Source organism: Cebidichthys violaceus, unplaced genomic scaffold (genome assembly GCF_023349555.1).
Source record: "Cebidichthys violaceus isolate CVI_PGR_0920_01 unplaced genomic scaffold, fCebVio1.0.p SCAF_17, whole genome shotgun sequence".
In the NCBI taxonomy this organism is placed as follows: domain Eukaryota; kingdom Metazoa; phylum Chordata; class Actinopteri; order Perciformes; family Stichaeidae; genus Cebidichthys; species Cebidichthys violaceus.
Window position 1 is genome coordinate 12,875,287 of NW_027176340.1, and position 21,240 is coordinate 12,896,526.

General features: G+C 42.3%; 1 protein-coding gene and 1 long non-coding RNA gene across 3 annotated transcripts; one reads left to right on the plus strand and one right to left on the minus strand.

The window, feature by feature from the left end:
• Window positions 1–750: 750 nt before the first annotated feature.
• On the minus strand, window positions 751–16,293 carry atxn7l2a (ataxin 7-like 2a). Of its 2 annotated transcripts, none has more exons than XM_068712619.1 (10): window positions 16,164–16,293; window positions 15,069–15,137; window positions 13,929–14,268; window positions 12,188–12,444; window positions 10,656–10,738; window positions 8,340–8,548; window positions 7,153–7,327; window positions 5,320–5,441; window positions 2,941–3,883; window positions 751–1,167 (listed from the first exon to the last, which is right to left on the minus strand). In XM_068712619.1, the coding sequence occupies exons 1-10, from the start codon at window positions 16,291–16,293 to the stop codon at window positions 1,150–1,152; spliced, it is 2,346 nt and encodes a 781-aa protein (XP_068568720.1). In that variant the 3' UTR covers window positions 751–1,149. The 2 variants fall into 2 exon arrangements, with proteins under 2 accessions (XP_068568720.1, XP_068568721.1); XM_068712620.1 differs by lacking the exon at window positions 16,164–16,293 and adding an exon at window positions 15,741–15,958.
• Window positions 3,806–10,430, plus strand: LOC137874024 (uncharacterized). Its single transcript, XR_011103266.1, has 3 exons — window positions 3,806–3,861; window positions 9,726–9,897; window positions 10,113–10,430. It is a non-coding gene; the product is annotated as an uncharacterized lncRNA (long non-coding RNA).
• Window positions 16,294–21,240: the final 4,947 nt, after the last annotated feature.

Genomic DNA, 21,240 nt, shown 5'->3' on the forward strand with positions numbered 1-21,240 from the left:
TCTCCACAGCGTGCTCCAAACTGCCGACGGGATTTACCTCTTATGCATTATAATGAATGCTAATGCATCATTTATTATCATTAAGAGTTGCACAAACTTGTGCTGGATACATTTAAATAACGGAAAACATGTCACTTAGTACTCTTCGAGCCCTTTCAGTAAAATTCATGTCGTTCTAAATTCAACTATGACTGACTTTTTGACGTTTTTGTTGTATTATAGACTATAGAATCTTTGGTTACCACATATCACATGACTTTATTCCATAATCAGTTAGCATTTCATTTTTTAATATCGTTTCTCAGTTGCCTTGTTTAAAAAAACAACAACTATCTTGATATTTAACATATTCCTATAGTGGTTCCTTTATGTGAATGTTCATCTTGACCTGGTCAACCCTGCAATAATCCACCCTAACCTATTCACAGGTTTTATTTTGAAATGCACAACTGTTTTTCCCACCACCCTTTTTATAAAATAATGTTTGGATGTTGCAGCTGGTGCACAATGCAAACTTCACATTGAACAAAGTGGGAATCAGTTTTAAACTACTTCAACAGAACCAAGTTAACAATCACAGTATCTAAACACCACAGCAGTAATGACAATCATAAAGCAGTCTGTGGCTTCAGTATTCCCACACACTGATGCCCAACTTAGAACAATACTAGGATACGCTGTGGAGAGTTTAGTGAATGTGAAGAAAATGTAAAATTTAAGGGGAAAAAAAACTAAAATAAGTCACAGAAACCAAGTGTAAAGGACATTTTAATCCATTTTTTTTTATAAACCAACATATTTAATTTAGCAGCATAACCGGACGGTCTTGAGGTATTTCTAAATCCATACTCTGAATTTTCATCTCTCACTCACTCACTCACTCACTCACTCACTCACACACTCTCTCACACACACACACACACACACTCTCTCACACACACACACACTCTCACACTCTCTCTCTCACACACACACACACACACACACACACACACACACACACACACACACACACACACACACACACACACACACACACACACACACACACACACACACACACACACACACACACACACACGTCCTGTTGCCTCAGTCTTGGACTGAGCGGAGCTGGCTCCCTCTTAGTGGCTTGTAAGGCAGGCACACTTAATGGTGCAGTTTTGGCTGTGGGACAAAAGAAACATTTGAAATTGTTACTTTTATTTTGGCAACTGATATGTACAGATATTCACTTGAGAACCATACCAAATGAGGTAGAATAAAACAGACTGACATACATAGTGTCAGAAAAGTAAGAAGAGGAGGAAAAGAATCTGACAGCTGGATAAGACACTTCCTTCATGGTTAGTTGATGGTAAAACTCGGCTCATTTAATTTTTGGGAATTTGGGGGTGCAACAGTAGGGCACTGGGTGACACTAGTGTTGCCAAAAATATCAAAGTATCAATACAGAATATTTGAAGCGGTTCAATACTGCTCTCTCTTCTCTTCGACCGCGGGTTGTTACACACACTGCTATTTATGTTTTAATTCAAAATGCTATGCTCTCAATGTAGTGTCAATGTTTTTGCCAAAATTCCAGTAACGTGACAACACAAGGCTGCACTGAACCAAAATCAGGGGTTGTACCTTTAACTATGACCCAGTTGTTCTGTAGTCTGGGTAGCTTTCAGTTGAAGATGAATACCTGACTAGGCTTCAGCTTCAAGCTGCTGACCACAGTAACTGTGCCTTGTGAAAGAACACTTACGAGGCCTTTTAAACCAGAAAGTATACAGTACATCTCAAGACAGGGTTATTGTAGTCTCCGTCTATCAGACGTCACCGATTGTTGCCATGGAAACACAGCTCTTAGTGGAGAGACAGCCTGGAGCCGGAGCGTAAGGCGTCAAACTTTTTAGACCTAAAGTTCATCCATTTTTAATGTTTTCCAACTGACTTGTGTTAGACAAGTCTAAAAGCAGAGCCTTACTATAGGCACGATAAGTGGGGGGGGACCGGTCCACAGACCACCAACCACAGATGTTTGTTTTTTTTGTCAGTCAGATTTTCTTTTAGACATTATCTGAATTAAGTACAGCAGGTATCGGTTTCCATTAAACATAGTTGTCGAAAGAAAATCTGTTTTTGGAGGAGACTCTGGAAAGCTAGTAGCTGGCTCCTTCGCAGCTTGAATTCAGTTACAATGGCGACCCAGCGTCACGTCAACACAGTTACAAGGAGTCAGTAGAAACCTCCAAAACCACTACCGCCAACGAGTGAGTGTCTGATGATCAAAACATGGCCTATCTGCTGCATATTCCTTTAAAGTCACAGGCCAACCTCTACATGATCAATGCTTGTTCTTAACTACACTGGTAATCTGCCTGAATTGGACTTTTCAACGCTGCGTTTGGGAATATACAATAAAAAGGTATGTCATACGGGTAAGCAGGTCGCTCGTTGTTTCTTTAACTGTGTAGGAAGCAGCCACAGGTCAAAGAAAAGACAACCAGGATCAGTGTTGTGTTGTCAGATTGGTACTTGGTAGTGCACGCTGTCAGCCATTCAACTGATTCTAAATCATCATGTTGGGACAGGAACCTTTCACCACTCAGGACCAAGGACACAAGGAGAAAAGTTGCATATTGTAACTTTAACTGCCACCAATTTATTTTTTTTGGTCAATTCAGTAAAAATTAGTATTGGGGCGAAGGTAAATTATAACATTATTAGGAGGTTTTCAAATGTAACCTTGTAAAATGAAGATTTCGGCAAGAAACTTGAGGCAGATCATGAGGTTTATGCAAACGGTAATAAAGGAATGTATGTTGAAGGACATGTTATTTATTGTTTTTCACCTAAGTATTGAATCGGGTGTTAAGAATCATCGACTACTACATTTCTGGTGTCGTGACGTCCCTTCTTAATTCCTGCTTCTCTCGGCTCCTAACTTACCTTCTGTGTGCCCAGTTTCTTCTCCACGCCCCCAGCCAGCCCCCCACTTTTGCTGTCCTTCCAGGGGTAAAAGTTAGAGCGCGGAGAGGAGGAGGAGGTGGCAGAGCTGGAAGAGGAGGGCAGGCGGTGCGCTGAGGGTTTTGAGGACGGCGAATGCTCCTCCATGCCACCCCCCTTGCGTTTCTTCACAAGCCCCTGGTGCTCAAAGCCCCTCCCGCTGCCCGGCCCGTGCAGTCCTGAGTCCCCCACACCGCCCCTGCTGTGGGAGTTGTTGGTGGCGGAGGAGGGGTCTGGGGATGATGAATGGCCCAGAGGAGTGTGTGTCCGTCTGTAGGTCCAGACCGCCTTGGCGGCTGGTGAATGGGACTCTGAAGGGGAGGGCTGGGGGCGGGGTTTGCTGCTGGGGGAAAGTGTGCCATTGGTCTGTCCGTGGGGGAGAGGGGAGGAAATGGGGGGTTTAGAAGAAGAGGAGGAGGAGGAAGAGGCAGCGGATGGTGGGCGGCCCCGGTCCTGGAGGAGGATGCAGTTCCTTTCGGGGCCTGAGTGCTCTCCTTCCTGTGACGGGGCCTTCCGCTTGCGGAGGGCAGCGGCGGCAGCGGCCTCCTCTCGCAGCTTCAGCATCTGCTTGCTGGGACGCCCCACGGGGTTTTTGGGTCGCCCGGGACCCCCCTGACGCACCGGCACAGGCTTACCCAGAGACACCATGTGACCACCACCGATGCTGCTCCCACTGCCCCCGGAGTTCTCGGACTGTATGGCTGCCGTAGCTCTCCCTGGACCACGACTGGAGCAAGAGGATGCAGTTTTTAGGGAGGAGCTGATGTGACTTCCTGTGCGGACCTTGGAATGTAATGAGGAGGAGGAAGTGGAGGAGGGAGACGAGGAAGTGATGGTCTTGGCTGAGGAAGGTGGAGATTGAAGGTCTGTGGCTTGAGGTATTTTCCTGTAAAATAAGTAAATCCATAAATCAATAAATGAAACAGCCATTAGATCAGAATAAAAAGTTTCAACACTGTTCTATACGATAACCAGAATCTGAAGCATTAGAACTGAACATGGGCTGCTGATGCTTTTTGATTACTGACTTAACTAGCAGTAACATAGCAGCCAAGAGTGTGCAGTCTTGTAAATGTATCTGATCATGTACTGTATTTCCAGAGTTAAATTCATATTTCTAATTATATAAATGTATCTAAAATGTTTTATTTTAAATCTTTATTATATAAAGATAGATATATCTTAACACAATGAAGATGCAGTATGCCAATCTTTGTTCAAAAATATAGTGGTGGGGAAAGTCTGACTACTAAGCAGCTACACTGAAGCACAGATTTGCTAGTAACTCGTTTAACTGCTGAAAATGAGGTATAGACCTGCATGTGTTTTGGGAGCAGTAGCCGGCCCCATAATGTAGTAACATTAGTAGTAACAGCTCTGCTGAATTGTATGAAAAACCTGAATCTGAGCAATAGAGAAGCAGTTTAGTGAGCTAGCCGTCACGCTCATACAAAGGTAGGGGTAGTCTGTACCAAACCATAGTCAGACAGCTATGGACAGTATAACCTGTGTGGGTGTAATGTTGTTCATCAGGTTTGTGGCCCGTAATGAACGGAATATCACAGGATCATCTAGAGGAATTTGTTTTATAGCTATGACTATACCATGAGCCGGTTAAGTTAGGGTCACTCACTGTGACCTCACAAAACACAGGATCAAGAATTGATATGCTAATTATGACAATTTCACAGGATATGGATGTAAACTGCAACTTGTCCCATTTTCCAATGAGCTTTTTTCTTTTGTGCATATAAAACGCAGTCAGTCTCCATCTTACTGCCAACTTCACAGACTCCTCACTACTGCTATTCTGGGCAGCAGAAAACACCATCTGCTTTATCTCCTAGTGACTAAGAAGTGGGTTACACTCGAGTTTATCTCAAAGTGTTATCAAAAGGAAAGGATCTGATGTCACTAGCCCTTCATACATTTACAGTGGTTGAAAAGAAAGATTTCAACTGAGTGATCAGGATGGTGGCAGAGCATATGTCATCAAAAGTAACAGTCCTGAACATTTCATTTTTTCAGATCAGTGATTGGAACCACTTCAATATACTGGACAGGAGTAACCTTGTGGTATTACTCTCAGCTTATTTTGTTCAATTGATAAATCGGTGGTGTGTGTGTACAAAAGTATTAGTACCAACATCACAACCTTTGGACAACAGCCAGCCTTATTTTCAGTGACAGAATATACTGTATATTAAAGTAGTTTACGATATAAATGCCAGTGACAAAAAGTAACCAAAGTTAAAAAAATATGGGAAGAATCCGCACCATAAAAGCAGAGCACGAGCAGGAATGTGAGCTGGAGTTTCTTACTTCCAAAGATGGGCGCTGATGTGCTGCTCCAGCATGCTGCTGAGAGCTGACCTCAGGTGATGAAGTCTCCTGTCAAACGTGTAGATGCCGTGACCCAGTGCGTGGCTGCCAAACGAACATACCTAGAGAAACAAGGCTGCTTGTAAATCTGTGTCTCCTCCAGTTACCTGTACCAGTGGTGGTCAGCTGACTTAAAATCAACATTCTGCATTCTTCAGTGGTCTCAGAGTTACAGTCAAATCACACTTCACTTGTGCCTTGCTTCTGTGTTTTGACGCATTTCTGGATACAACTTAAAAATGAAACAGTTTTGCAAACTCAAAAAGGACAACTACACTCCATCAACTTAATAAAACAATATATGAAGTGAGTGAAATCCAAGCCCCTTTGTAGTTAAACATAAAAACCAAGTAAACCGTGTGTTCAGACAAGTGGAATGCCTCATGCGGTCGTTTGATCTGGCAGGTAAAAAATAAACGTGATCTTTATTACAGTTTCCCTGATTGACCGGCAGCTGATCACCATCGTCCGATATTCAGTAAAAATATGCGATGGGGAGACAGTGATTACTGCTTTCTGGTCGCTGATCCCTGGGAATGCTACATCGTGAACAACAAAACCTGTGTTGCAATCAGCAAGAGGAGAACTGGTGAGCTGTTAGCAGCTGGTGAAACAAAGGAGCTAACAGCCAATGTTAGAATGAGGTTGAATTGAATTACATTATGATGCATTCAAGCTAAAGTTAGTAAAAATTAGTGTTGGGGCGAAGGTAAATTATAACGTCTTTATGATGTGTAGATGTGCAAAAAGCTACAATATAAAATAGATGTTAGAGAGGGAATTATGACCTGTTTAACCTAACTGGACAGTAGCTCTAAGCAGCTTAGAGCTACTGTCATTAAAACTCATTAAAACTACTCATGTAAAGCATCTGAAGAAAACATCCAGAGCTGGTGAGCGTTCAACAGTTTGAATGAAGTGCGTTTTACAATGATCGCAGTTAAATTAGTGTTTCTGCCAATGGAGTCTTGTGGCTTTGAGGAGAGCATATCAATTGTATGTCCTTTTAACTGTCCAAAACCATGTTGATTTTATGTATTTTTCCACAGGTCTACATTTGTCCATTTTGCACAAGTAAGTTCGGGCAAGTAGAACATTTTCATGTCAAGCCCTGAACCACAATTCTTTGGACACGTTCATCCTCTGACTAAGCAACAGAAAATAAAGATACTCAACGTAGTGCTGGAAGAAGAGGCACCAGTAGGAAATGACCACTGTCCAAACCTTCAGTGTGCAACAAAACACTCATAAGAGTCTTTTTGGGATGCAAGTGTTGCAGTCTGAAGAAAACAGATCTGCAAACACAACATCAGACTAAAAAAGCACCGGGGTGGATCTAGTATGCTTTGAAGTTGGATGTTAATATCATATTTTTATGAATGGAATTTTGGAAACGTATGAAGATTTAATATGCCTAGAGCAGCTCAGAGTTCAAACAGTTGAGAGTGTTTATGTTTTTGCAAATCAGCTGGACAGAACATCATTTCAATAGACTGTTTGAGTTCTTCTGAGTCTGCTTTTCTATCATGGTCTATTACCTGGATAAGCAATTATCTTCCAACACAACAAGCCTTCACAGCTTGATCAGGTCATTGTATGCCAGGGCCATATTTCGCAGTTTGAATTCAAGACTTTTTGCTGCATAGAGGTCAGAAAATCCCAAATGCAGATTTAAACAACTGAGTAAAATATCAGGATTTTTAACCTGGACAGTTTTGGCAGGAACTCCCTGCTGCTCTTTACCCTCGTTGAACCCAAGTACAAACTGCTCACCGCTAGTGGTCTGGGATGGGCAGCAGAAGATGGGAACTCAACGGGCTCCTCGGGTCCTTCTGCCTCACTTTCATCACTGGAGATCCGTCCATGGACGAGAGGCGAGGGGACTCGGAGACTCCCCTCCTCCTGCGTCTCCTCCTCTAGGTTGCTCTCTGACACGCCAGTAGGCCGACTGTAAAAACAAACAGTACAACGTTTGGTTTTTCAGACACACTGTAAATAGTTATCTTATACAATCATATGCTGACACTCACTGTCTACGCCTCTAACACACAGGAACATGATCTGGTTAGACCCACTCAGCTGCTGCTTTATTAGGTTCACCTAAACCAATCAGCCCTACATGAAGATCAGTTTTTGTTGAAACTGATGATTTACCTTGATGACCATTGTGATGGATGCTTGTTATGCTGTTGAAATGTATTGATTTATAATGGAGGTGTGTTATTTAGCCTCTTTAATATATAACATATGGAGTGGATCAAATAATAGACATACCTCTCTAAAACAGTTTACAGTGGAGGGAGTTTAGCTTCTGCTATGTGACAGCAGTGATTCATTTAGTGTTTCTCATTGTCTGTCATTTAGATGGACAGGGTCTTATTACAAGGGCCTATTTAAAGGTGGAGTCTGTGATTACAATCCAATACACACTGTCAAATTACAACATGAACAAACCAGTTACAAGAATTAAACTCAATTGACCTGCTGTAGTACAGTGTGAACTCAAAGCTTCCTCTGGTCAGCATGGACTTAAAGTATACTACAAGCTAACTTGTTCCAGTTGTGACACAGATCCCTGGGCTTTGGCCATCAGCCGATACCAGTGTTTAATGAATAAGCTTTATGCCTCACAGTGAGGAATGTGTACGGAAACACCAGGCTTGACTTAAACCTTGCTTTCCTAACTTTGTAAAATAAAATGTATACATAGATATAAATCTACTGAATTGTTATTTATCTAAATAATGGTACCCGATCCAGCTATCTGAGTCATTATTGGACCGATATCCAATAATGAGTATCGCGGTGCATCTCCAAGTTAAACTGGGGGCTCGCTTGTGTGTATTCATTTGTGATGATTGATTGATGATTGACTGATGTGATGGATTATAATGTCCAGAACTGTTCACCGTACACACTCGTGTATGCATCACAAACTAGCCTCAGTAGAGTTACCTAACCTGAAAGCAGGGAGGCTGGCCAGAGGTCTCCTGCAGTGTGGAGCTCCAGCCTGCTCCTTGGGGGCCTCTGGGCTGGGGGATCCAGTGGAGGAGCCTCCCTCCAGGCATTGGGCCCCTTTCTCACGAACCTTGGTCTTCAGTTCCGCCACCAGCTGGTCGAAGTTCTTGCTGCGGCCCATCACTTTCCTTCGCTGGTGGATGGAGTGGATCTGAGTAGACAGAATACTGACAATTAGTCACCATTTCACTTTGATTTAATTTCAAGTAGATGGCTAAAATTTGTATCTGGCCAGTGTCACAAAATTAAGGATTGGCCTGCCAAGTCAGACGGTTGACTTAGAGCATAATATAATAAGCCTTGGGATTCTTAACTTGAGGTATAGAGGTGCTTTAAAGCAGCAGTGCTGTGACTGATGCCCAGCAACATCAATGATCTGTACTGTGCAGCAGGGTGCAACTCCCCCTGCCATGCTGCTGCTGCGTGTAACATCAGCCCAACAACCTGCAGCACATGCTACAGGTTCAACCTACTCTAATCACCACGGAGCTTAATATAGCAGGTTGTAGGTTAAAAGAGAGGAAATGAAAAAGAAGGCATACTTATTAATACAGTTAATCTCTCTAGGGAAACTCAGATTTTTATGTAGATGTTAGTTTATACACAAGCAGGACCTAAACACGTGCAAATATAGGTGAGGATGCCTCATAGGCACGTTCCATACTTGGTCCAGCTGGACTGGAACCAGAAACCCTCCAGTTCCCAGTGACTGAACCTTAGCCCAATTCACTATGACACAAGCGCTAACTATTAGAAACCAGATAATCAAACTTTGAGGCTTACATTGAGAAAAGTGTCTCTCTTCATGAATCGGTTGGTTTGTTAAAGAGGTGTAAAGATACGAGTGTGTGTTTTTGTCTACCCCAGTCACATCGCCTTGGTTCTGGAGGAAAAATATTTTTTTATAGTTAAAATGACAAAATGAACTAGAACTTGCTGGGCCATCATGAGCATTAAAACACTTTGAGGATAGTATTTTGAATTAAGTAGTTGATCCTGTGTCATCCAAGGATCTGATCAGGCTCACAAAATCAATCATTTATTCTGTTAAATGAAAACAGAAATGCCCATCACAAATTACTAGAGTTATAAGTTAGAGCTGGAACCAGATAATGTGATTTTTCAGAAAACTAATCCATTCATTTTTTTGTCCTTTTTTCCCCATTATCATTGAACTGATGCATCAGTGTTGCATTGAAGCGACAACATGACGTGTTTCCTTCCTAGGAGCAGGTGGAGGAGAGAACAGTCCGTCACCTACAGAGCAGGTAGCAGGCTGTAAGTCATGTGTGTTTCTCCTGTCACTCCTGTCATTTCCTGTTAATCAGGTCATCCTGTCTCTACTCGGCTGGATGTGGCCTCTCACACTCACTTCCTCCTTCACACAACAGCCACCGTATAAGGACTCTTCCTGTGCTGGGGGCCATTTCCACCACTCGGTATCAGTCAGTGATCACCAGTAACAAGGAGTGACTGCAGTGTATTTTAACTCTTACAACTGTGAGTTTATTGTCTTTACCGTAGGACTGCAATCCTATCCCGTCAAACATTTCAGAGAGATCATTTAAGATTTTAGATCATTTTAGATCATTCAAGATTTTAGATCATTCAAAATCAAATGTATCCAACAATGGCATCCCAGTGCTTTATGTGATAAACGGTGCATTAATTTTTGCTTGCTAATTTCACCGTGTTCACATGCTAACTGGTTACAGAACAGCGGGCTGCTGATCAGCTGGGTCCACAGCCAGAAGCAGAGCTATGAACACCTATGGCAGCTTTAGGAGCCGTGTATTCAACAGTACTCTCCACATCATCTCAACACCAAATGGAGGATTCTCTTCTAGAAGAATGTAGTTCACGCCTTTAGCAGAGTTCCACACACTTTGGAGTACTGAAGCTGTCCTGGAGGCGGGTGGTGCAACAACAGCTTAATAACATCTACATCTTTCTTAAAGAAAAAAAATATATGTTTGAATGCATTTATAAAAAGCGTCAGTGTCAGGGATATCTCTTCTCTACCATTAAAGAACTATGCCAAACATGTCGTGGGACTTGTTGCTGAGGAATGAAAAGACGACAAACTGCGTATTGATGGGCTCAAAAGCTAAAAGGTGAGAGGACCGCAAATGAAGCCTCTCAACCTCTGACTGAACCTCACAGAGGAAACAGAGAGGGAAAAAATAAAACAAGAAGAAAGAGAGAAATGAGAAAGAGACATTGGTGTGGAGAAGCAGAGCCGTGTGTTTGGAGCTTACATTGCATGTCAGGAGTCGAGTGCAGACCTTCTTCCTGTCAGGGTCAAGTACGCCGCAGTGTTTGTCCAAGTCACATTCCCTCTCTGAGGAGACACAGAGAGCATCTCAGCTACAGCATCAGAGTCAACACATCACAACACATCAACAGCTCACACATTATTATTATTATTATTATATACTACTTTTATTTGACAATATTAGTAAGTAGTGAGGCTACTTCCCAGATTCAGATTCCTAATACAAAAACAAATTAACTAATAAACTATGGTGTATTAAGTAGTATATACACTAATTATTAAGTATATAAAGCAGTTAAAATAAGCTCCACATTTACCAGCTGCAACATTAAAGTGATGAACACATACAAAAAATATATTCCAATGACATACAGTAATGCTACTCTGAAATTGGCCATTCTGCATAATGAGTAGCCTACTGTCACTCGTGGAAGTCTACTTTTATAATATTTTGATGCCAATATTTTGTACTAAGTAACATTTTGAATTCAGGACTTTTATTTGTAAAAGTATTTCTACAAAAAAACAACAACTCCTGACTACACAGGAAACCATTCAGCCACGTTCTTTAGTGGTTCGTCTGCCAAGATACGCTTCGAATTGAACGAGGGCTATACCGAATAGTCCGAAGCTACATTGATAACGTTGACATTAGAATTCTAAAAATCAACATTTGAATGCTGTGCAGCTTTTTCGTAACTATTTTTCATAATTCTGCAACAAAAAATTATGAGCACCACTCCAAAAATGTCCAACGATCATTAATATCCTCTGCTCTCGTGTTTCACCAAGTATGGGGCCTCTCCACATTAGAGACCGTTGAAGTGAGGACAATCTGTACCTCTTACAAACAGGCATAGTATTGCAAATTTTGTAGAATTAGATCACAGTGGTGGATGCATAGGATTGTTTCCACTTGTGTAATCAAAGCGTTTTCAATAACTTAAGAGCGTTGTTAAGTCTAAAAATCTATTTTTATTTTTTTTTAAAGATAGAAAATTCACGTTTTTTTTATGTAACGCAATATCCTGCTTTAATCCATATTTGTTAGTTTTAAACCTTCCAAAAGTATATATTCATTAAAGAAAGGGTAGTACCAGACTCACCCTCTCTGTCTCTCTTTCTTGGGCGTGTGCTATCCAGAGGAAATACGCAATTACAACTAGCCAAACCAATGACAGTAAACGTTTTGGGATTGCTTGTGACAGCCGTAGCGTCAGAATGGTTACTTTTTAAGCATGCAATGAATGCCATTAGCACCGCTGCATGTGTTGGTGCGTACGGACATTACTTTGCAATTGTCAAGACAGTAGAAAAAAGATTGTCGTCATAACTTTTGCAGAGTTGTAAAATCCTGCTTTATCATGATTACTAGAATTCAGTTTTGTATCTAAGAGATGGGACTATGATTATTTTGCAGGTCAAAATGACCAGTAGATCAAACTAGATGATAAGAATATATCCTTCAACTGCGTACTATTTCCACATTACACAAATTGCTCTATTTCTACTCACTGGAGGCCACTTTGTTGTAGGGTCTGGGGATCCGGTGGCCTAGCCCCGCAGAGCCCAGGGGGGAGTCCTTCCTCTGGCTCTGGGTGGGGGGCCGGTCGCTGGGTGAAGGCCTACCAGGCGGGGTGCCTCCGTGCGGCCAGGGCGGATCTCTGAGTGATGGCGGTGGGGAGCTCATTGGAGGCTCCAGAGGCGGAGGCTGCTTGAATACTGATGACTCTGTGTGGCCGCTGTGGGAGGACTTCTCCAGCGGGGAATGTCTGGGTGATAGAAGAGGAAGGCCAAGTCCAAAATTAGATGCGCTGCTTAACGTTTAACAACACTGGCAAAATAATGTAAAAAAAATAAAATATATATATATATATATATATATATATATATATATATACAGCTTAAGTTTTATTTGCAAAAAAACCTGCCTGTTTAGAGTCATTGTTTGGTTTTAACCTGATCACACAATCAGAGACAACATAATGTGGTCAGTAGAGAGATTGTTAAGACACATTTAGTACAATTGAGGCTGGACCAATACATATATAACCAGCTAATATAGCTTTTATCTCAAACTGATGTCCCCAAAAATGTAATCAAAATGGTAGTGAAATGATTGCCTCAGTTACGGGCTATTTAATTTAACTTTAAAGAGAACCAGTTAAATTGGCTCTCGCACGCACGCACGCACACACACACACACACACACACGCTCACACACACACACACACACACACACACACACACACACCGCTAGGATTCATAATAAATCATCAGCATCTCCAAAGCTTACTACATTATATTACATTACAGTCATTTAGCAGACGCTTTTATCCAAAGCAACTTACAATTCAGTATCTATCTACACACTGTAGGCACAGCTACGGGAGCAATTTTCTTGCTCAAGGACACATTGACATGAGACTAGTGGAGCAGGAGCCACAGTAATGAGTGTAGTATGTATCGTTTGTTTGAACCACCCAAAAACCAAAGTTTGAAACGTTTCACTGGGGTTGTGTGCTAGTCTATTTCTTGGCCTCTCTGATGGAAGTCACTGCTCCCGCTTAAGAAATAGTCCGGCACATAATCCCCCAAAAACCAGGACTTGTTGCTTGTATACACTTTGGTTTATGCTAGGCTAAGCTAACTGGTTAATAAGGCTGCAGCCCTTCATTTACCTGGCAGGAACGAGAATAGTATCCATCCTCTCATCAAACTTTTTGCAAGAAAGTGAAAAGGCATATCTCCCAAAATGTCGAATATTACTTTGATTCAAGTTCAGCCTTCTGTTCTTGGCATTTTATAAAAACATTTGTCAGCACTACCAGGGATCAACAGGAAGGGTTGCCAGGTTGCCAACCATTTTAAGCAATTGGCAACCAATTATTTTTAACATAAATAACAGCCAAAAATAAACACATTTTGAACATCTGTTTCATTAATGATATTTAAATATTGGTTAGTCAGAACAAGAACCAGTCAGCGCTGATATAATAGTGAAGCATACACATGACATGTATACACGTCACATTTTCATTATTAAGCTAACAAATAACTGCATAGTATCTTAATTACTCAAAATATAAGGTGACTGGCAACCGTATTTTCAGTTTCAGCAACCAAAAGCTGATATTGTTATTACTGAGCCCTGATGGACATAACTAAAGTTGTTTTTAAGTAAACAAACAAACAAATAAAGGAAGTATTGCATTAGTGCCCCTGAGCCCTGGTTAGCGCTCCATTCTGATCTTACCGTGCTCCATCCTTGGAGTTCTTGGAGTGTCTGTGCTGGGGTGGAGTGGAAGGCGAAGGTGGGGCCGCCCGTGGTTGCCCGGCCGACTGGCCTCGACCTTCCCAGGATGAAGCAGAAGCAGCGTTGGTCCCATGGGAAGGGGAATGGCCGTGGTGGGGCCTCGGCTGGGCCTGGGGTGCAGGGGTGGGAGAGCGCAGTCGGGCGTACAGCTTGGCCAGAGGGCCGTGTCTTCGCTCGCAGTGCTTTTCGAACGCCTGTGGCTTCACTACCTGGCCACAATGGCTGCACACCACCAGGTAGAAGTCATCATGGCCGGGGTAGAGGCCAAAGATGGACATGTCTTCAAGGAGAGGGAATACAATAGACACATATCAGACTGCAGACGAGGTAACATGGCAAAGTCACTATGTGGAGCAGGCAAAGATGATGCTGTATTATGGAAAGCCAGTTTCCAGTTGGTAAATGCCATTTGATAGGTTATCAGTGTCCCCAAACTGTCTGCATTCTGACATTGTCATCTAGGAAATACCTGTAGTCATCTACTGGTAATGATGTAATCAGTTTAAATAAAAAATATACACATTTAACAATTTAATTGTGTGAGTCTTTTACTAGGTTATTATGAAATGCAATGGCTGGACATTAACAGCAGCTCGTTATTCTTCATCATGTTTTGGCTGTTACTCCCATGTGACATATATGCAGCATGAGTGGGAGAAGGTGCACATATCTACAAACACTATCAAAGTCTTTTGATTTGATTTGTCATGCTCTGACACGTGCACACACAAACAGGGAGTGTCTGTCGGACAGCTGCTGCTGCTACAGACAGCCAGGCTGGGTTCCAGAAGATGCCTAATCACACAACACTACCCAGCTTTAATACTCGCCCTGGTCCCTGCAAACCAGTACCTCCATTGTCTCTGGACAAGGCTGTAGACCAAAGAGAAGCTGAGGCACAGGTCACTGAGGCATTACAGGTCAACGTACTTGCATGGTCCCGCAAGCACACACTGGTAGCGCATTCAGTTTATGCTTTCTTGTTTTTAGATGTCCCAAACAACAACAACAACAACAACAACAACAACATCAACAACAACAGACTTTACCATGTCTTGTGGATGATAGTGTGTGACTTACCCTCCTTACTGAGTGACATAGCCTCTGCAGCCTTTTTGCCATTCTTGCTGCACTCATCCCCATCAGGCCCTGTAACATCACACAAACATGCACATGTTCAACAAGCCCCTTGAGAGGTCATGTTTTCCAAAAGTTGTATGTCAGGTTCACTTGCAAGATGAAGCCTAAAACCGTGTGGAACACATTATGCACATGAACAGGCCCTCAAACTGTTATATAAAGGACTGATATGCAGGTCCTCTGCTTTTCTGTTGACCATTTTAGCACGTCCTTTTGTCAGTTTTCTAACAACAATAAGCAGCTATGGGTATTGTGTGGTGGAGGAGGACTATATTTGATAGTTATGGACAAAGTAGCAGTTGTAGGGATGCCAGACAATGAGTGAGCGCACATACTTAAAGATGGGAAGGGTAAAAACACTTTTGAAGCAGAAGTCAAACATATGAGATTGCCTGTCGCATACAGACACATTAATATCAGTTAAATGGAGGCGCTGACGCTAGCAATGACAAGAGAACATTGAATTGAAGCGAAAAGAACACAGAGTAACGTTAGCTCATATCAAAGGCTGGGCCAGCATTTACATGGTGGCAACAGCATCAGACTCCTCCTCCGTCACCGGTGTCTACTCTCAAGCCTCCATGCTAGCATTAGCACGCTAACGCTAACTACCTCGTCGTCAATGGCTAGTCTGGCTCGCTTGTTAGCTCGCTAGCCTAGCTTTCCACAGCAAGAAGTTGCTCGCCCAACCATCCACACTAGCCTCCTTCCGCTCTGATGCCACCACTGCCCGGCTGGTTTCACTAAAATGAAACGCATCCATTAAACACTGGCAGCTTGTTTCATGGCCACCGTTGTTAAGCACACACTATAATGACTATATCTGAATAACTATCACTTGTTTTTTCTTCAAGACAGCGTATGCAGTGGGACCTGGGAGAGAGCAACATGTTACCCATCCAGCACTAGGACCCGGCAGGGTCTTTGTTTGGGTAACATGGTTAGCTCTGTCCTCCGTTTCCACGAAAATAAACCAGAGTGCTTTGGTTAAATTGCTTCGTAACTGCCAGTGTTTGCCTCAGTGTGCTTCCTTACCATCTGCCGCTGTCACACCGGCCCACTCGGCCCAGGCAGTCCAGCTTTGACCCACGAAATCATCGAGGCTAGGCACCCGCCGATCCAGAGCAGCCATTACTTTTACTGCGCGTTCACGCACCGCCATCATCACTGCGCGGCAAGCAACTTACGTCATATCTCGCGCTCTCGACAGGATAGGAACTTCCTGCGTGCGCGTTCTTGGGACACCTACACAGAAGACTGGACTGGAGCGGAACATCTCTAAATTATGTCACTTTTTTTCTTTTGTAAACGCTTTAAAACATGTATACAGTGTGGATGCGAAGAGGAAATGGCAAAAAGTTAAACTAAATAGTCGACACAAGACGACTTTTTATGATAGGCAAACATCTGTAATAACTCTTTACATACATTATTGGCATCTACTGTACTACCAACGACTGTAGCCTCATTATCTCCAGGACAAACACACTGCTGTTCACTGGGGGAGTGAAGTACAGAGAGAGAGTTTTCTTAAGTGGTGATCAGAAGTCACAGGTTCACACACATGCACACACCTTTCCTAATCCCTGTAAGTGATTAAGCCTCCAGCGAGTCAGAGCCGCGCTGAAACACAAACTCACCGTGAGGACGTGATGTAACTGTACTCCACATGTACACTGTGTATGTGTCTGGGATCTTGTTGTCACCACATATGTCGTATATCAAACTCAGGGACAAGATTTGTGCATCTGTGAGTGGGAATGAAATTCAATTTGTTTTCAATTTGTCTGTAAAAATGTGATATGTTGAGCAAAAATACTGATGAACAATAATCAATGTTAATTTGAGTTAATAACAGTTCAACTACCTGGAAATAGATGGGATGAAATATTTTTAGATGCATTTGATCAATATTGGAGACATGTCCAATTGCAAAGAACCTTGTCTAAATGGTTTGAAAGTTCTCATCCCTACATCAGGAACAATTGTACAACCTTTTGATCAAGGTCAAAGATCAGTTATATGGACAGACATTGATGATTGGATGCCGTAGTTCAGTGACACAATGTACACCTGGCATTGCAAACAATACTGTTATATACTGTAACTGGAAATGAGTACCAGTGGACCCTTGTTGGACATGTGAAGGGAGTGGTGCCTCTTTTCTTCATATTTGTACTTAAAGACTGATGGAACAATATCCAAAAGATTATTTTTGCAAGTGCTAAAAACACCGTTCATTGTTCATGTCGGGCTCAAACACAAATCTTTGTCATATCTATTTGAAAATAATACTTTTCCACATTGAATAAGTGTGATTCCAATTTTAGAGATGGGGGACAAAATCTACAGTACTCATTCTGGACAAAAATGCACTCTAGTGTTCAACTGAGGTTTACACTAAGTGTGAGATTGACAAATCAAGTATCGTCCCACTGTTTCAAGTGATAAATCCAGTTTTTCTGTTTTCTGAGATGTGTTTCATTGCTGAGCTGCAGTGGAGGGATAGCAACACTTTTCTAACACTGTTGCCTCAGAAGTCTATTGAAGTCGACTGTACTTTGGGTTATAAAGATACTGTATCAATGGTGGAATGTAACTAAGTAGATTTACTCAGAAACTGCACTCAACTGAGATATTTGGCCTCCGACCCCTTCAGATGTCTGTGGGTTGTTAGCAATTCCACCAAAAAGAGACAATCCTACTCTAAACTTCTCAGATGGTTTAGTTTAAATCAGTGATTCTCAACTGGTGAAGGGGATTTTTTATACAGCAGAGTTATTCACACTCCTTAACAGTATTTGGCGTTAATGCCTTGTAATGCTAATAGACACCCGCCATTTCACAGCATAGAAGAACACCCACAAAGTTTGTTTTCATGTGCTAATTGAGTGAAATGCAAGTAGGACACCGACTACATGAGATGTGGATTTTCTTACATTGAGGACAAAAGAGGGCAAAAACCTCAGTGTGTTTTGTGCAGCGAGGTTCTGGTATAAGAAAGCATGAAGCTGTCAAAACTGAAGCAGCATTTGTTGAATCAATCCGCAGCTGATAAACTGAAAACTATACCTCTGTCAAATGACACTATAAGTAAGTGAATTGAAGACATGTCGGATGGCATCAAACAACAGACCACAGCTCGAATTAAGGCAAGTGGTCATTTTGCATTACAAATAGACAAATCAACAGACATAACAAACAAAGCAGTTTTACTCGTTTCCGTGAAACATGTGGGACGGGGACTGACAGGAACAATTTCTCTGCACAAGAGAGCTCCCTACTACTACGACTGCAGAGGACATTTTCAGCTCAGGTTCAAACTGCACCATCTTTTCATTAAATACATTTGAGAAGTTGAACATTTGGGTCGCGGCTTGTCATTAAGGGGTGATGGTGGGTCCCGCAGCCAGACCAGTTGAGAACCACTGGTTTAAATGACAGTAAAAAAAAAGTAAAAACATCTAAAAAGAAAGACAAAACAAACAGATGTGTGCATCACAATTTCTTTCCTCTCCAATTAACCACCTCACAACCCCTCAGATTAATCTGGTGACCATTGGAGGGGCCTGACCCCTAGGCTGGAAACCACCAGACTAAACTACCTAACTGTATCTAAAGTAGATGATGCTTCTCACACATTGATGGTTTAGTATTAACAATGGTTGTTTTATAGGTTCACCAATGAGCAAAACCTGTGAAATACTACAAGCCAAAGCAGTATGAGCTACTGGGGAAAAGGTGACCTGCACCGAGAAGTAGTGTTGAACACTGGAGCCCCCCAGGGCTGTGTGCTCAGCCCCCTCCTGTTCACCCACGACATGAAAAGAACTCTGTTGTGAAGGTTGCAGATGACACTACCGTCATCGGCCGGATTACAAACAACAATGAGACTTCACATAGTGGGGAAATCAACAATCCTTCAGAGTGATGCTCAGAGAACAACCTACTGCTCAATGTCAGTAAGACCAAGGAGCTGATTGTTGAATTCCCTGGGACAAGGGGTGCCTGCAAAGAGTCCAAATTATATTAAAAGACAAACCCCACCCAGCCACAACCTATTCACTCTGCTGCCATCTGAAAAGAGATACAGAAGTATCGGCTGCCGTACCACCAGACCTCAGAACAGCTTCTTTACTCTGGCTGTGAGACACCTTAATTCATCCTACACCCTCCACATACTGTATATCGTTTTTTGTTTTTGTTTTGTTGTGTAGCTAAACAGGACTGAAATCTGCATTTCATTGTGCAACCCTGTTGTATAATGACAATAAATTAACCTTTTAACATGTGTAACAACCCTCCCACTCTGTTGGCTATGGTTCTGCTGCATGATGGTTTCCTGGTGGGAGGAGCTGGGATAGTCACCTGCTGATACCAGCCCATCTGATTGGAGCCTCCAGGAAGACATAAAACACAGCACTTCTGGGAGTGTCTCTCTCTCTCTCGCAGCAGGGCCTGTTGCACCTCTTTTCATTTATGCTGAAGTTTATGTAACTCAAATAAACTGTGGTTAGATATGTGTGTGTGGCCTCCCTTGTTGTTGCCAGCCTTGAGCCAGGTGGTAACAAATGGGGGCTCGTCCGGGATTTAGAAAGGTTAGTACTGGGAAATTGTTAAATGTAACTTTGTTAAAGGGAGTTTAGTCCACACAGATATTTTGGTTAAATTGTGTTTTCTGACCTGCTGTTAGTAGTACAGGCTTGTGAGTCATTTGGAACCCTTTTCCTGGTAGGCATAAGCAATGAGGGGCACTAGCTGTCTCTCATTGACCCTTTTTTTGTTTTTGTTTGTTGTTTTAGTGCAGTAAGTGGTTAGAGCAATGGCTCGGGGGCACTTCCATGACTGTCTGGGTGATTTTCAGCTTGCTGAAGGTTAACCGGGTTACTGGGTTTTGTGCTTAATTCATCCTGCCACTAACCTGCATGAAGTCTAGGGATGAGTTACTCAGCTAGACCTGGTTAGGCAGTTAGTCAGAGGAATTGGGGTTCCTTATTCAAAGCAGCCTGTCATCCTTTAATTTTGTGGTGGGAAAACTTTTTATTAGTTGTGATTGTGGTTTGTTGGAAAAGTGCCTCAAAGGTCGCAGATGAACTGGTAAAATGGCTTCCATTGAAGACTTTGTTCAGTCTCCAAATGGTGATTTGCTAAATTCTTACAAAAAAGATCAGCTCTTGAAATTAGCAGACCATTACAGTGTTGAACTTCCTAAAAAGTTGAATAAAGATGAATTGTTGGCCATGTTAAAGGATCACTTGTTGGAGAAAAGAGTGTTGCCTGTCACAGTGGGGATTGCAAAGGCACCTGTAGGAATTGATACATTTTCAGAGGTAGCTTCCCCCGAGGTGAGTGAGTCAGTCAAAGTTTCCAAAATGGCCCCTGTTTTGACTGGACTTGGAATCGGTTTGACATTTGAGCAACAAAAACAACTCCTCTTGCTACAAATGCAAGAGGAACATAAAAATACTGTGGAGTTTGAAAAGTTAAGACAAGATTCACATCTTCGGGAGGCTGAACTAGCCCATGTTCAGGCAAGACAACAGTTAGAGTTGGAGCGATATAAGTTGGAGCTTATGAGTGAAGGAAAGCTTAAGGCTGATCCAACCAAGGTAGGAGATTCAGTTCCTGCTTTTCCCTCATTTGATGTTGCTGTTAACTTGCGGTTAGTTCCAAAGTTTAATGAAAGGGACCCTGACATTTTCTTTGTTTTGTTTGAATGTTTAGCAGAGGCACAAAATTGGTCGGATGCTGAGCGTACTCTTTTGCTTCAGTGTGTGCTTACTGGCAAGGCCCAGGAGGCTTTTTCAGCCTTGAGTGTTACTGATAGTGGTAGCTACCAGTTGGTTAAAGCTGCTGTACTTAGGATATATGAATTGGTACCGGAAGCTTATCGCCAGTGGTTCAGATCACTCAGAAAAGAAAAGCTGTTCACATCACATCTCACAAGTACCTCTAGTGGTCCCCATCTATACATCTGGCTGAGTTGTGATATTAACTGAGTCATGATCCAAAAAGGAAACTGCAGTCTCTGTGTGGAATTGTAGAATTCCTGAGTTTGGCACCTCCCAGTTTTAGTTTGTTAAAGACACTTTAGCAGACTTCCTGACTTAGT

Bases quoted from the DNA above. Each gene is read 5' to 3' on its own strand.
- atxn7l2a (XM_068712619.1), bottom strand. From the start codon at position 16,293: ATGATGGCGGTGCGTGAACGCGCAGTAAAAGTAATGGCTGCTCTGGAT. The intron at 8,549-10,655 runs GTAAGCTCCAAA...CTGTCTACTCAG, and splicing joins CTCGACTCCTGACATGCAAT to ATCCACTCCATCCACCAGCG. The intron at 7,328-8,339 runs GTTAGGTAACTC...TTGTTTTTACAG, and splicing joins GCCAGCCTCCCTGCTTTCAG to TCGGCCTACTGGCGTGTCAG.